Below are 14,536 nucleotides of genomic sequence, written 5' to 3'. Positions count from 1 at the left end.
TCTCTCATGCTATAGTCTGCCAAAACAGCTGCCAGAGAAGCCCGGTGTTAAATAAGGACTTCAAGCCCTGACAAAAAAATCTTTTTGTTTTGAGCGTAATCCTATATAATAAAAGGTTAACGCTGTTCCTTACCTATATGGGGGAAATTCAAGTGTTTTGCGCACCGGCAGCCACTAGCTGACGCCCGACAGAGCATTTAAAGTGTTTCTCCATTTGGGTGTGCACAGCTGCCGCTGCTGACATTACTGTAATGTTCCGACATTTTGACCAGCTGCTAATTAGTACATTATATAAAATTGGCATTCCCATAAAGAACACGGGAGTAACGATTTCTATCAAAAGCATGGTAAAACTTGAGGAACACAGGAGATAACTGTGATATATCTCTTCTATTACCTCTTAGTACATACCAAAGATACCAGTAATGAGAAAAAAACATGCGGAAAGCTCAGTTTCCACATGTTATTCATAAAAAAAAAAGTTGGTAAATGTGCCCCTTTTTCACATTAAATAACCTGATTAAGATTAAAACATCATCTGCTGAGGGTATGTGGGGACTAGAGGTGAGAACCCTTGCTCTGTTGCTAGGAGGGATTGTCCTTTTGTTGCTGTCATTACTCTGCCTATAGGGGGTAATTCCAAGTTGATCGCAGCAGGAAATTTTTTAGCAGTTGGGCAAAACCATGTGCACTGCAGGGGGTGCAGATATAACATTTGCAGAGAGAGTTAGATTTGGGTGGGGTGTATTCAAACTGAAATCTAAATTGCAGTGTAAAAATAAAGCAGGCAAAAATAACCCACCCAAATCTAACTCTCTCTGCAAATGTTATATCTGCCCCCCCCCTCCCCCCCGCAGTGCACATGGTTTTGCCCAATTGCTATCAAACTTGCTGCTGCGATCAACTCAGAATTACCCCCATAGTGTTAAAAAAAAATTAATTACTGCACTATAGTGCTGGGAGGAGGGACTGACCCAATAAACCTGTTGTTGTCATTGCTGTCCTACAGTGATAGGAGGGATTGACCTATATAAGACAAAGGAAAAAAATATAATTATTCTATATTAAATTGTAAAAACAACAAAAACAAATCGCAATAAAACAAACAAACAAGTAAACGCTGTTACAAAGGGGGTAATTCCAAGTTGATCGCAGCAGGATTTTTGATAGCAATTGGGCAAAACCATGTGCACTGCAGGGGAGGCAGATATAACATGTGCAGAGAGAGTTAGATTTGGGTGGGGTGTGTTCAATCTGCAATCTAATTTGCAGTGTAAAAATAAAGCAGCCAGTATTTACCCTGCACAGAAATAAAATAACCCACCCAAATCTAACTCTTTCTGCACATGTTATATCTGCCTCCCCTGCAGTGCACATGGTTTTGCCCAATTGCTATCAAAAATCCTGCTGCTATCAACTTGGAATTACCCCCAAAATACAGATGTGTCCACTTACATCTTTGCTATTTTGCTCAATTTGGCACAACATGCAAAACACGGCTAAGCTGTTTTTCACGAGTAGCGAGTGTATGGATTTTAAAATTAATGTTTGCCATAATAGAATATGTATAAAGTAACATATGAAAGGAACAAATTAAGAAACATCACAAGGCATGGCTAAATCTCTGAGTCTATAGCATGCAAAACCATGCCAGACATGGCGGGATATAGCAAAGATGTATGTGGACACAGTAGGATCACTGCTAATTCTTAATAAAAACATCTGCTGTTAAATATACAGTATATATATCCAGTGCATAGTCAATCTGTTCCATACACAGTTATATCCAGGGCTACTGTCCAGCAGGAACCAGCAGGAACTCAGTTCCTGAACCTCTCATTACATATGACATATTCAGGAACTGGGTTTCTGAACCTCTCCAGGGCCAAAATGTATTTTCCATAAGATAAGGTTTATTTTAAAGTCCATTTTGAGTGTGTTCTTTAATTAAAAAAAAACTATCTATCTACTGTATCTATATCTATCTGTAACTTTTTTTAATAGCTCCACCCCCAGGCCCACAGTTAATGAACCTATTTTTCCAGAAAAATATTACTGGTTATATCATACGGATAATAAAAAAGGTTTATAAAACAACTACACAAAATAGCAAAATTGAAGCCTAATATTCAGAGAGGACGTTTCACTAATGTAATGATGTCACATTAGTAACTATTGCGTTCTAGTAACTGAAAACAATTGTACTAGAGCCTGATCTGTAACCTGCAATGTACGTAACTGGTGATATGTCGTTTCCACCTCTATTACATCTCGAGGATCTTGCCCATTTCTCACCCCAGATGTCACCAAAATTCTCATACATGCACTCTTCATCCTCTGCCATGATTACTGTAATCTCTTCCTTTCTGCCCTCCCAAAAGGTCGCCTCTCCCCACTTCAATCTATCCTTGACGCTGCCGCTTGTCCTCTCGTTTGCCAACTACCTCTGGACTCTGCAGTCTTCTTCACTGGCTCCCAGTCCCTCTCAGAATCCATTTCAAACTTCTTACCCTGATGTAAGGAGCCCTTAATCATTCCTCCACCTAAATCTCTAACCTCATCTCTCTCCACACTCCCTGGTACACCCTCCACCTCTCCGATGGCTGCCTCACCCCTACTCTGGTCACTTATTCTCAGGTCTGCTACAATATTTTTATTGCCTCCTCTAAAATTCACTCCCTCGCCAAGTCCCAGTCTCCCCAGCTTTATATGTTCCCTAAAAATATACCTTTTAACTACAACCTACCAGCCCTCCTTTGAACTCACTCCCACAACTCCCCAACTTTTTACTCCCTCCCCTTTGGAATGTAAACTCTCAGGCGGGATCCTTTTTCCTTCCTGTTCTTCGACTTGCACTATTCTTGCCACCAGAGCACCTTGGGCCTTATTCATATGTGGTTGGAGGTGCTATTGCTGCTGCTTTCTTGTGCAGTGGTATGGTAGTGCAGTAGGAGGTGTCTGATATAAGTAGATGCCTCCTACTTGCATTAGTGATCCACACTGCGTCCTAGGATGCAGCATCGGATAACCTGATATACCAGGAATTATCCGTCTTCCAACGGAGATCCTGGCCTCATCACTCCTAAAAATGCAGAAAACACTCTCTGTTTTGGGAAATGGTGGCCGTTGCCTTCCCCCTCCCCGCTTCAAAGCGACAGACTCTCTGAAAAGTTATTAGAATGTGAATATTTGTTATAAGGATCTCATTATGAACATAAAAGCATTGAAAGAAAGGCTTTAATAATAATGCGTATAGCTGAGGTAGTGCCCTTATTTAAAAAGGGATCTAAAAATCATCCTGGGAACTATAGACTAGTTAGTATAACCTCTATAGTGGGTAAATTATTAGAAGGAATTTTTTGAGGAATAGCATAGAGCAGCGTTTTTCAACCCATGTGCCACGGCACGCTGGTTGACAAGTGTGCCGCAGAGTCAGAGTCCCCTTCACTAACTGTGGACCTGGACAGCGGACACGCGGCAGCTCTGGGCTCTTCTGGGAGTGCCTGAGCCGTGACCTATAGAGACGCGGCGGCATGGCATCACAGGTCACACGCGCTGCATAGCATGGCTGGCAGCATGCCCGCCCACAGCCAGCCCGTACGACCGTCTGCCATCCAGCCCGCATACCGGCCCCACTCGCCAGCTAACCAGCCAGGCAGCTAGTCTGCCTGCATGCCTGTCTATCGCTCACAGATCTGCACTGTGAGTTTCTCTTCTACCAGCAGGTAGCGACCAATGTATTTTATTTATTTTTATTTTGGGAGCAAATGTGTGTTTTAATACTATGGGGGCTAGTGTGTGTGTTTTTTGTTCTTGAGGAGGCAAATGTTTGTTTTTATTGCTGAGGGGGCAAATGTTTGCTTTTATTTGTGAGGGGACAAATGTTTGTTTTTTTATTTTGAGGGGGCAAATGTTTGCTTTTATTTGTGAGGGGACAAATGTTTGTTTTTTTATTTTGAGGGAGCAAATGTTTGTTTTTATTTGTGAGGGGACAAATGTTTGTTTTTTTATTCTGAGGGGGCAAATGTTTGTTTTTATTTGTGAGGGGACAAATGTTTGTTTTTTTAATTCTGAGGGGGCAAATGTTTGTTTTATTACTGTGAGGGCCAAATGCGTGTGGGGGTTTTCTCTGGTGGCAAATGTGTTTATTTTATTACTGTGAGTGCCCGTGTGTTTCTTTTATGACCGTGGGGGCCACTATGTGTATTTTTCCCCGTGGAGGACTGGTGGTGTGCCTCAGCAATTTAAAACTATTGTTTGTTGTGCCGCGAGTTGAAAAAGGTTGAAAATCACTGGCATAGAGGATTATCTGCGGAATACTACGTTTATTAGCAAGAGTGAGCATGGGTTTGTGAGGGACAGATCTTGTCAAACTAATTTAATTAGCTTCTATGAGGAAGTGAGCAATAATCTCGACCAAGACAAAGCAGTGGATGTGGTCTTTTTAGATTTTGCAAAAGCCTTCGATACAGTGCCTCACAAGAGACTGATCATCAAATTAAGGGAACTTGGACTAGGAAATACTATTTGTATATGGATAGGGAATTGGCTAGATAACAGGGTCCAACTAGTAGTTGGCAATGGAATGTTTTCCAGCTGGGCACCAATAGTCAGCGGAATACCACAAGGGTCTGTACTTGGTCCGCTACTGTTCAATATATTTATTAATGATCTAGGAATAGCACAGTGTCAAGCTTTGCAGATGATACTAAACTGTGTAAGGTAATTAATTCAGAAATTGATGTGGAGTCTCTACAGAATGACTTACTTAAACTTGAAACTAGAGATGAGCGCCGGAAATTTTTCGGGTTTTGTGTTTTGGTTTTGGGTTCGGTTCCGCGGCCGTGTTTTGGGTTCGACCGCGTTTTGGCAAAACCTCACCGAATTTTTTTTGTCGGATTCGGGTGTGTTTTGGATTCGGGTATTTTTTTCAAAAAACACTAAAAAACAGCTTAAATCATAGAATTTGGGGGTCATTTTGATCCCAAAGTATTATTAACCTCAAAAACCATAATTTACACTCATTTTCAGTCTATTCTGAATACCTCACACCTCACAATATTATTTTTAGTCCTAAAATTTGCACCTAGGTCGCTGGATGACTAAGCTAAGCGACCCTAGTGGCCGACACAAACACCGGGCCCATCTAGGAGTGTCACTGCAGTGTCACGCAGGATGTCCCTTCCAAAAAACCCTCCCCAAACAGCACATGACGCAAAGAAAAAAAGAGGCGCAATGAGGTAGCTGTGTGAGTAAGATAAGCGACCCTAGTGGCCGACACAAACACCGGGCCCATCTAGGAGTGTCACTGCAGTGTCACGCAGGATGTCCCTTCCAAAAAACCCTCCCCAAACAGCACATGACGCAAAGAAAAAAAGAGGCGCAATGAGGTAGCTGTGTGAGTAAGATAAGCGACCCTAGTGGCCGACACAAACACCGGGCCCATCTAGGAGTGTCACTGCAGTGTCACGCAGGATGTCCCTTCCAAAAAACCCTCCCCAAACAGCACATGACGCAAAGAAAAAAAGAGGCGCAATGAGGTAGCTGTGTGAGTAAGATAAGCGACCCTAGTGGCCGACACAAACACCGGGCCCATCTAGGAGTGTCACTGCAGTGTCACGCAGGATGTCCCTTCCAAAAAACCCTCCCCAAACAGCACATGACGCAAAGAAAAATTAAAGAAAAAAGAGGTGCAAGATGGAATTGTCCTTGGGCCCTCCCACCCACCCTTATGTTGTATAAACAGGACATGCACACTTTAACCAACCCATCATTTCAGTGACAGGGTCTGCCACACGACTGTGACTGAAATGACGGGTTGGTTTGGACCCCCACCAAAAAAGAAGCAATTAATCTCTCCTTGCACAAACTGGCTCTACAGAGGCAAGATGTCCACCTCATCATCATCCTCCGATATATCACCGTGTACATCCCCCTCCTCACAGATTATCAATTCGTCCCCACTGGAATCCACCATCTCAGCTCCCTGTGTACTTTGTGGAGGCAATTGCTGCTGGTCAATGTCTCCACGGAGGAATTGATTATAATTCATTTTAATGAACATCATCTTCTCCACATTTTCTGGATGTAACCTCGTACGCCGATTGCTGACAAGGTGAGCGGCGGCACTAAACACTCTTTCGGAGTACACACTTGTGGGAGGGCAACTTAGGTAGAATAAAGCCAGTTTGTGCAAGGGCCTCCAAATTGCCTCTTTTTCCTGCCAGTATAAGTACGGACTGTGTGACGTGCCTACTTGGATGCGGTCACTCATATAATCCTCCACCATTCTTTCAATGGTGAGAGAATCATATGCAGTGACAGTAGACGACATGTCCGTAATCGTTGTCAGGTCCTTCAGTCCGGACCAGATGTCAGCATCAGCAGTCGCTCCAGACTGCCCTGCATCACCGCCACCGGGTGGGCTCGGAATTCTGAGCCTTTTCCTCGCACCCCCAGTTGCGGGAGAATGTGAAGGAGGAGATGTTGACAGGTCGCGTTCCGCTTGACTTGACAATTTTCTCACCAGCAGGTCTTTCAACCCCAGCAGACTTGTGTCTGCCGGAAAGAGAGATCCAAGGTAGGCTTTAAATCTAGGATCGAGCACGGTGGCCAAAATGTAGTGCTCTGATTTCAACAGATTGACCACCCGTGAATCCTTGTTAAGCGAATTAAGGGCTCCATCCACAAGTCCCACATGCCTAGCGGAATCGCTCCGTGTTAGCTCCTCCTTCAATGTCTCCAGCTTCTTCTGCAAAAGCCTGATGAGGGGAATGACCTGACTCAGGCTGGCAGTGTCTGAACTGACTTCACGTGTGGCAAGTTCAAAGGGCATCAGAACCTTGCACAACGTTGAAATCATTCTCCACTGCGCTTGAGACAGGTGCATTCCACCTCCTATATCGTGCTCAATTGTATAGGCTTGGATGGCCTTTTGCTGCTCCTCCAACCTCTGAAGCATATAGAGGGTTGAATTCCACCTCGTTACCACTTCTTGCTTCAGATGATGGCAGGGCAGGTTCAGTAGTTTTTGGTGGTGCTCCAGTCTTCTGTACGTGGTGCCTGTACGCCGAAAGTGTCCCGCAATTCTTCTGGCCACCGACAGCATCTCTTGCACGCCCCTGTCGTTTTTTAAAAAATTCTGCACCACCAAATTCAAGGTATGTGCAAAACATGGGACGTGCTGGAATTTGCCCATATTTAATGCACACACAATATTGCTGGCGTTGTCCGATGCCACAAATCCACAGGAGAGTCCAATTGGGGTAAGCCATTCCGCGATGATCTTCCTCAGTTGCCGTAAGAGGTTTTCAGCTGTGTGCGTATTCTGGAAAGCGGTGATACAAAGCGTAGCCTGCCTAGGAAAGAGTTGGCGTTTGCGAGATGCTGCTACTGGTGCCGCCGCTGCTGTTCTTGCGGCGGGAGTCCATACATCTACCCAGTGGGCTGTCACAGTCATATAGTCCTGACCCTGCCCTGCTCCACTTGTCCACATGTCCGTGGTTAAGTGGACATTGGGTACAACTGCATTTCTTAGGACACTGGTGAGTCTTTTTCTGACGTCCGTGTACATTCTCGGTATCGCCTGCCTAGAGAAGTGGAACCTAGATGGTATTTGGTAACGGGGGCACACTGCCTCAATAAATTGTCTAGTTCCCTGTGAACTAACGGCGGATACCGGACGCACGTCTAACACCAACATAGTTGTCAAGGCCTCAGTTATCCGCTTTGCAGCAGGATGACTGCTGTGATATTTCATCTTCCTCGCAAAGGACTGTTGGACAGTCAATTGCTTACTGGAAGTAGTACAAGTGGGCTTACGACTTCCCCTCTGGGATGACCATCGACTCCCAGCAGCAACAACAGCAGCGCCAGCAGCAGTAGGCGTTACACGCAAGGATGCATCGGAGGAATCCCAGGCAGGAGAGGACTCGTCAGAATTGCCAGTGACATGGCCTGCAGGACTATTGGCATTCCTGGGGAAGGAGGAAATTGACACTGAGGGAGTTGGTGGGGTGGTTTGCGTGAGCTTGGTTACAAGAGGAAGGGATTTACTGGTCAGTGGACTGCTTCCGCTGTCGCCCAAAGTTTTTGAACTTGTCACTGACTTATTATGAATGCGCTGCAGGTGACGTATAAGGGAGGATGTTCCGAGGTGGTTAACGTCCTTACCCCTACTTATTACAGCTTGACAAAGGCAACACACGGCTTGACACCTGTTGTCCGCTTTTCTGTTGAAATACCTCCACACTGAAGAGCTGATTTTTTTGGTATTTTCACCAGGCATGTCAACGGCCATATTCCTCCCACGGACAACAGGTGTCTCCCCGGGTGCCTGACTTAAACAAACCACCTCACCATCAGAATCCTCCTGGTCAATTTCCTCCCCAGCGCCAGCAACACCCATATCCTCCTCATCCTGGTGTACTTCAACACTGACATCTTCAATCTGACTATAAGGAACTGGACTGCGGGTGCTCCTTCCAGCACTTGCAGGGGGCGTGCAAATGGTGGAAGGCGCATGCTCTTCACGTCCAGTGTTGGGAAGGTCAGGCATTGCAACCGACACAATTGGACTCTCCTTGTGGATTTGGGATTTCGAAGAACGCACAGTTCTTTGCGGTGCTTTTGCCAGCTTGAGTCTTTTCAGTTTTCTAGCGAGAGGCTGAGTGCTTCCATCCTCATGTGAAGCTGAACCACTAGCCATGAACATAGGCCAGGGCCTCAGCCGTTCCTTGCCACTCCGTGTGGTAAATGGCATATTGGCAAGTTTACGCTTCTCCTCCGACAATTTTATTTTAGGTTTTGGAGTCCTTTTTTTACTGATATTTGGTGTTTTGGATTTGACATGCTCTGTACTATGACATTGGGCATCGGCCTTGGCAGACGACGTTGCTGGCATTTCATCGTCTCGGCCATGACTAGTGGCAGCAGCTTCAGCACGAGGTGGAAGTGGATCTTGATCTTTCCCTAATTTTGGAACCTCAACATTTTTGTTCTCCATATTTTAATAGGCACAACTAAAAGGCACCTCAGGTAAACAATGGAGATGGATGGATACTAGTATACTTATGGATGGACTGCCGAGTGCCGACACAGAGGTAGCTACAGCCGTGGACTAACGTACTGTGTCTGCTGCTAATATAGACTGGATGATTGATAATGAGATGAAATCAATATATATATGTATGTATATATAATATCACTAGTACTGCAGCCGGACAGGTAGATAATATATTTATTAGGTAATGATGACTGATGACGGACCTGCTGGACACTGTCAGCTCAGCAGCACCGCAGACTGCTACAGTAAGCTACTATACTATAGTAGTATGTACAAAGAAGAAAGAAAAAAAAAAAACACGGGTAGGTGGTATACAATTATGGATGGACTGCTGAGTGCCGACACAGAGGTAGCTACAGCCGTGGACTAACGTACTGTGTCTGCTGCTAATATAGACTGGATGATTGATAATGAGATGAAATCAATATATATATGTATGTATATATAATATCACTAGTACTGCAGCCGGACAGGTAGATAATATATTTATTAGGTAATGATGACTGATGACGGACCTGCTGGACACTGTCAGCTCAGCAGCACCGCAGACTGCTACAGTAAGCTACTATACTATAGTAGTATGTACAAAGAAGAAAGAAAAAAAAAAAACCACGGGTAGGTGGTATACAATTATGGATGGACTGCTGAGTGCCGACACAGAGGTAGCTACAGCCGTGGACTAACGTACTGTGTCTGCTGCTAATATAGACTGGATGATTGATAATGAGATGAAATCAATATATATATGTATGTATATATAATATCACTAGTACTGCAGCCGGACAGGTAGATAGTATATTTATTAGGTAATGATGACTGATGACGGACCTGCTGGACACTGTCAGCTCAGCAGCACCGCAGACTGCTACAGTAAGCTACTATACTCTATAGTAGTATGTACAAAGAAGAAAGAAAAAAAAAAAACCACGGGTAGGTGGTATACAATTATGGATGGACTGCCGAGTGCCGACACAGAGGTAGCTACAGCCGTGGACTAACGTACTGTGTCTGCTGCTAATATAGAGTCTAGACTGGATGATAAATTATTGATAATGAGATGAAATCAATATAATATCACTAGTACTGCAGCCGGACAGGTACTATATATATTTATTATGTAATGACTGATGACGGACCTGCTGGACACTGTCAGGTCAGCACAGCACCGCAGACTGCTACAGTAAGCTACTATAGTAGTATGTATAAAGAAGAATGAAAAAAAAAAAACCACGGGTAGGTGGTATACAATATTATATATATATATATATATATATTATATACAATTATATATATATATATATATATTAAACTGGTGGTGATTGATTATTAAACTGGTGGTCACTTCAGGACAGGTCACGTTGCAACTTGCAACTAGTACTCCGAGGCCTAAGCAGACAATCACAAAATATATTATTATACTGGTGGTCAGTGTGGTCACAACAATGGCAGTGTGGCACTGACTCTGGCAGCAAAAGTGTGCACTGTACGTTATATGTACTCCTGAGTCCTGCTCTCAGACTCTAACTGCTCCCCACTGTCAGTGTCTCCCCCACAAGTCAGATAATACACTTACAGTCACACTATCTAATCTATAAATATCACTTCAGCAAGTAGTATAGTAGTATACAGTAGTACTCCTCCTAATAATGCTCCCCGAAAATACTGTGTCTCTCTCTTCTCTAAACGGAGAGGACGCCAGCCACGTCCTCTCCCTATGACTCTCAATGCACGTGTGAAAATGGCGGCGACGCGCGGCTCCTTATATAGAATCCGAGTCTCGCGATAGAATCCGAGCCTCGCGAGAATCCGACAGCGTGATGATGACGTTCGGGCGCGCTCGGGTTAGCCGAGCAAGGCGGGAAGATCCGAGCCTGCTCGGACCCGTGTAAAAAACCTGAAGTTCGGGCGGGTTCGGATTCAGAGGAACCGAACCCGCTCATCTCTACTTGAAACCTGGGAGTCTTAAAGGGGAATGAGGTTCAATATTGAAAAATGCAAAGTTATGCACTTTGGGATTAAAAACAAACTTGCATCCTACAGACTTAATGGAGAAAATATAAGGGTAGCAGTAGTGGAAAAAGATTTGGAGGTGCTCATAGATAATAGGCTTAGTAACAGTACACAATGTCAAAATGCAGCAAAGAAGGCAGGTAAAGTCCTTGCGTGCATAAAACGGGGTATTGAGTCAAGGGACGAGGATGTAATCCTGCCTCTGTATAAATCATTGGTACGTCCACATCTGGAATACAGTATTGTGTTCAATTTTGGGCACCATATTATAAAAAGATATCAGGGAACTTGAAAGAGTTCAAAGGCGAGCTACTAAGCTGATTAAAGGGTCAGAGACACTGGAGTATGAGGAAATGCTGGGTGGTCTTCAGTTTGCCGGCTGTTGGGGTCCTGGCGCACAATATACCAGCGCCGGAATCCCGACAGCCAGCATACCGACACCTTTTCTCCCTCTTGGGGGTCCACGACCCCCCTGTAGGGAGAATAGATCACCATGCCCGCAGCGTGGCAAGCGCAGCGAGACCACAAGGGGCTCATTTGCGCTCACCCAGCTGTCGGTTTGCCGGCCCTGACAGCCGGCATACCATACTACACCCGAAATGCTTACTAGGTTAAATATGTATTCCCTTGAAAAGAGGAGACTAAGAGGAGACATTAGTCATATCTTCAAATATGTAAAGGATCAATACAAAGAGTTAGCAGGGGATTTGTTTATTGATAGAATTCTGTATAGGACACGTGGGCACTCACTGAGGCTAGAGGAGAGAAAATATTCTGTACAAAACATAGGAAAGGGTTCTTCACCATAAGGGCAATATAGATTTGGAACTCCCTGCCGGAGAAGATAATAATGGCGGACTCTGTAAATGCATTTAAAAACGGATTGTACAGTTTTCTAGCTGAAAAAAGTATCCAAGGCTATAGCATTTAATATATTGACAGTATGTATATGGGAGTGATACGAAATACATGTCAATAGGTAAGAAACCATTATTTCGGCTGGTGCATTATAATGTGCACTGCTTAATACAGAATACAGGTTGAACCCTATGGGCTTTTTGCCTTTTTTCAACCTCATTAACTATGTTACTATGTTACTAAGATTATAGTGGAGATAAATGTTTATAAATCCTATTTACTCACGCGTTTCTCCACATCTGTGGTTTCATCAGAGACATTGGGGGTGATTCCGAGTTGTTCGCTCGCTAGCTGCTTTTAGCAGCATTGCACACGCTAAGCCGCCGCCCTTTGGGAGTGTATCTTAGCTTAGCAGAATTGCGAACGAAAGATTCGCAGAATAGCGAAAAGAAATTTCTTAGCAGTTTCTGAGTAGCTCGAGACTTACAAATAGCGATCAGTTCAGTCAGTTTCGTTCCTGGTTTGACGTCACACACACGCCCAGCGTCCGGCCAGCCACTCCCCCGTTTCTCCAGACACTCCCGCGTTTTTCCCTGGCACGCCTGCGTTTTTCCGCACACTCCCAGAAAACGGCCAGTTTCCGCCCAGAAACACCCACTTCCTGTCAATCACACTACGATCACTTCAACGAGGAAAAATCTTCGTTCGGGCGTGAGTAAATCTACTAAGCTTTGTGTTAAAATACTAACCGCATACGCACTGCGAACCATGCGCATGCGCATTTTTGCCTTAATCGCTCCGTTGCTAAAATCGGCAACGAGCGAACAACTCGGAATGACCCCCATTGGGTGGATTGAAGAATTCAATCAGAATTTAAACATCTCTTTTAGTCAAAAGACACATCTTATTGAACAAATACTAATAAAGTGGTCATGGGTCACGTAAATAATATATTACAGACTTATGCAAAAATGTCACCCAACTTGAATATGTGTATATATAAATCAATACGTTAGTCATAACAACTAATAAAAAAATCAATATAAATATAAGTAAATAATATGTGTTGCTATAAGATAAATCAGTTAGTATATTAACCACAAAACTAAGTTACTAATGCGACCATACATATAATAATTGCTATTCAATAGACACTACTTCTAATATTCAGACCAAAGAGAGAACAAATAAAAGCTAAAGAGACTATTTAGTAAAACGTGTGAAAAATTGGTATAAAATTATCTGCGATTTTCATTGTCTGTATTTCAACATATTTATGTGAAACCTCGGAGTATATTTACTAAAAGTCGATTTTGGGCGATGTTTGGTCGATTTTTGATCAATTTTGTGTGTAGGGGTCTAAATTACACATTTACCAACAGATGATTTTTGACATCGTTGAAATTTTTTTTTTCTTCAAAAATCATGTTAATAAATGTGGAACTTAGAACTTAGAGCATGAAATACAAAAATCGACCAAACGTCGATCAGAATCGACCAAAATCAACTTTTAGTATATGAACCCCCTCATGTGACAACAGGCCATGCATTACAGAACTGTCACGTGAGGAGATATCTGTCATCTTTCACATCTGTAAAGACGTTACTGACATCTTTAATCAGCCACTGCACACATGCTCTCGGTTACGCATGCGCAGGGTGGCTGTCATGGACTCCCGAAGGGAAGGTCAGAGCCAAGGGCGCACTGAATTATGGGAGAAAGAAGGAAGAAAACTGTCTCTTCCCTGCTTTTACCCACTTCTATCTGCAGAATAGACACATAATGCCATTCGGAGATGGTGTCAAGATTTTTAACAGACGCTTTGCTTCTTTCATCTATATAACTATGTTTCTGCACAGCCCCCATTAAAACCAATGGGATGGGGGATACTGTACTGAGCAGGGAGAAACGAAAAGGTGGAGAAATCAGTGATTTTTCTGTACTATTCACTATACTAAACATGGAAATAAATTATTTTAGTCTTTCTTCAGCTACAATGTTGGAAACAAGCCTTAAGAATACATAGACACAGGTTCAGTGAAACATTTTACATAAAAAAGTAACTACAAATGGTAATTACTGATGTGATATTTCACTTTTTCTCACAGACATTAATGAGTGTGAGAATCCGGGAGCTTGTGCTGGTCAAGAGTGTGTCAACACACCAGGGTCCTTCCAATGTCGGCAGTGCCGAACCGGCTATAGACTCCAGAACAGACGTTGTGTGGGTGGGTATCTTATATCTTCTTATGTATTTGCGAGAATTACTAAGCAAAAAATAAACAACTAGCTATTAAATATTTCTCTTGCCATTTAATGCCCTGCAATGCCTCTCCATTCACCGTCTGCTTCCATCCATCCGTCTAGATATCAATGAGTGCCTTACTGAGTCTACTTGTGGTCCAAATGGAAAATGTATCAACACCGATGGCTCTTTCCAGTGTGATTGTGTGCCTGGTTACCGACTCAGCAGTGATGGGACACGCTGCACAGGTCAGAAAGACTCATTATGGCTTATGAAATATTCTGCATATAACCCACAGTCTCGTACAATGAGTAGGTTTGTTGACTTGTCCTGTTATGGACTATAGCGAAACACCAAG

At 43.6% G+C, this 14,536-nt stretch overlaps 1 protein-coding gene across 3 annotated transcripts in view; it reads left to right on the top strand.

The window, feature by feature from the left end:
- LTBP4 (latent transforming growth factor beta binding protein 4) overlaps positions 1-14,536 on the top strand; it is a 411,741-nt gene that overhangs the window by 333,633 nt on the left and 63,572 nt on the right. For all 3 annotated transcript variants that reach the window (XM_063937673.1, XM_063937672.1, XM_063937671.1), the window contains 2 exons: positions 14,042-14,161; positions 14,301-14,426. In XM_063937673.1, coding sequence (XP_063793743.1) covers positions 14,042-14,161; positions 14,301-14,426 — 246 coding nt within the window. The remainder of the gene's footprint in view (positions 1-14,041; positions 14,162-14,300; positions 14,427-14,536) is intronic.

This window comes from Pseudophryne corroboree, chromosome 8, assembly GCF_028390025.1.
Source record: "Pseudophryne corroboree isolate aPseCor3 chromosome 8, aPseCor3.hap2, whole genome shotgun sequence".
NCBI classification, from domain to species: domain Eukaryota; kingdom Metazoa; phylum Chordata; class Amphibia; order Anura; family Myobatrachidae; genus Pseudophryne; species Pseudophryne corroboree.
Note: the sequence above shows the minus strand (reverse complement) of the source record. Positions and strands in the feature narration are given on the sequence as shown.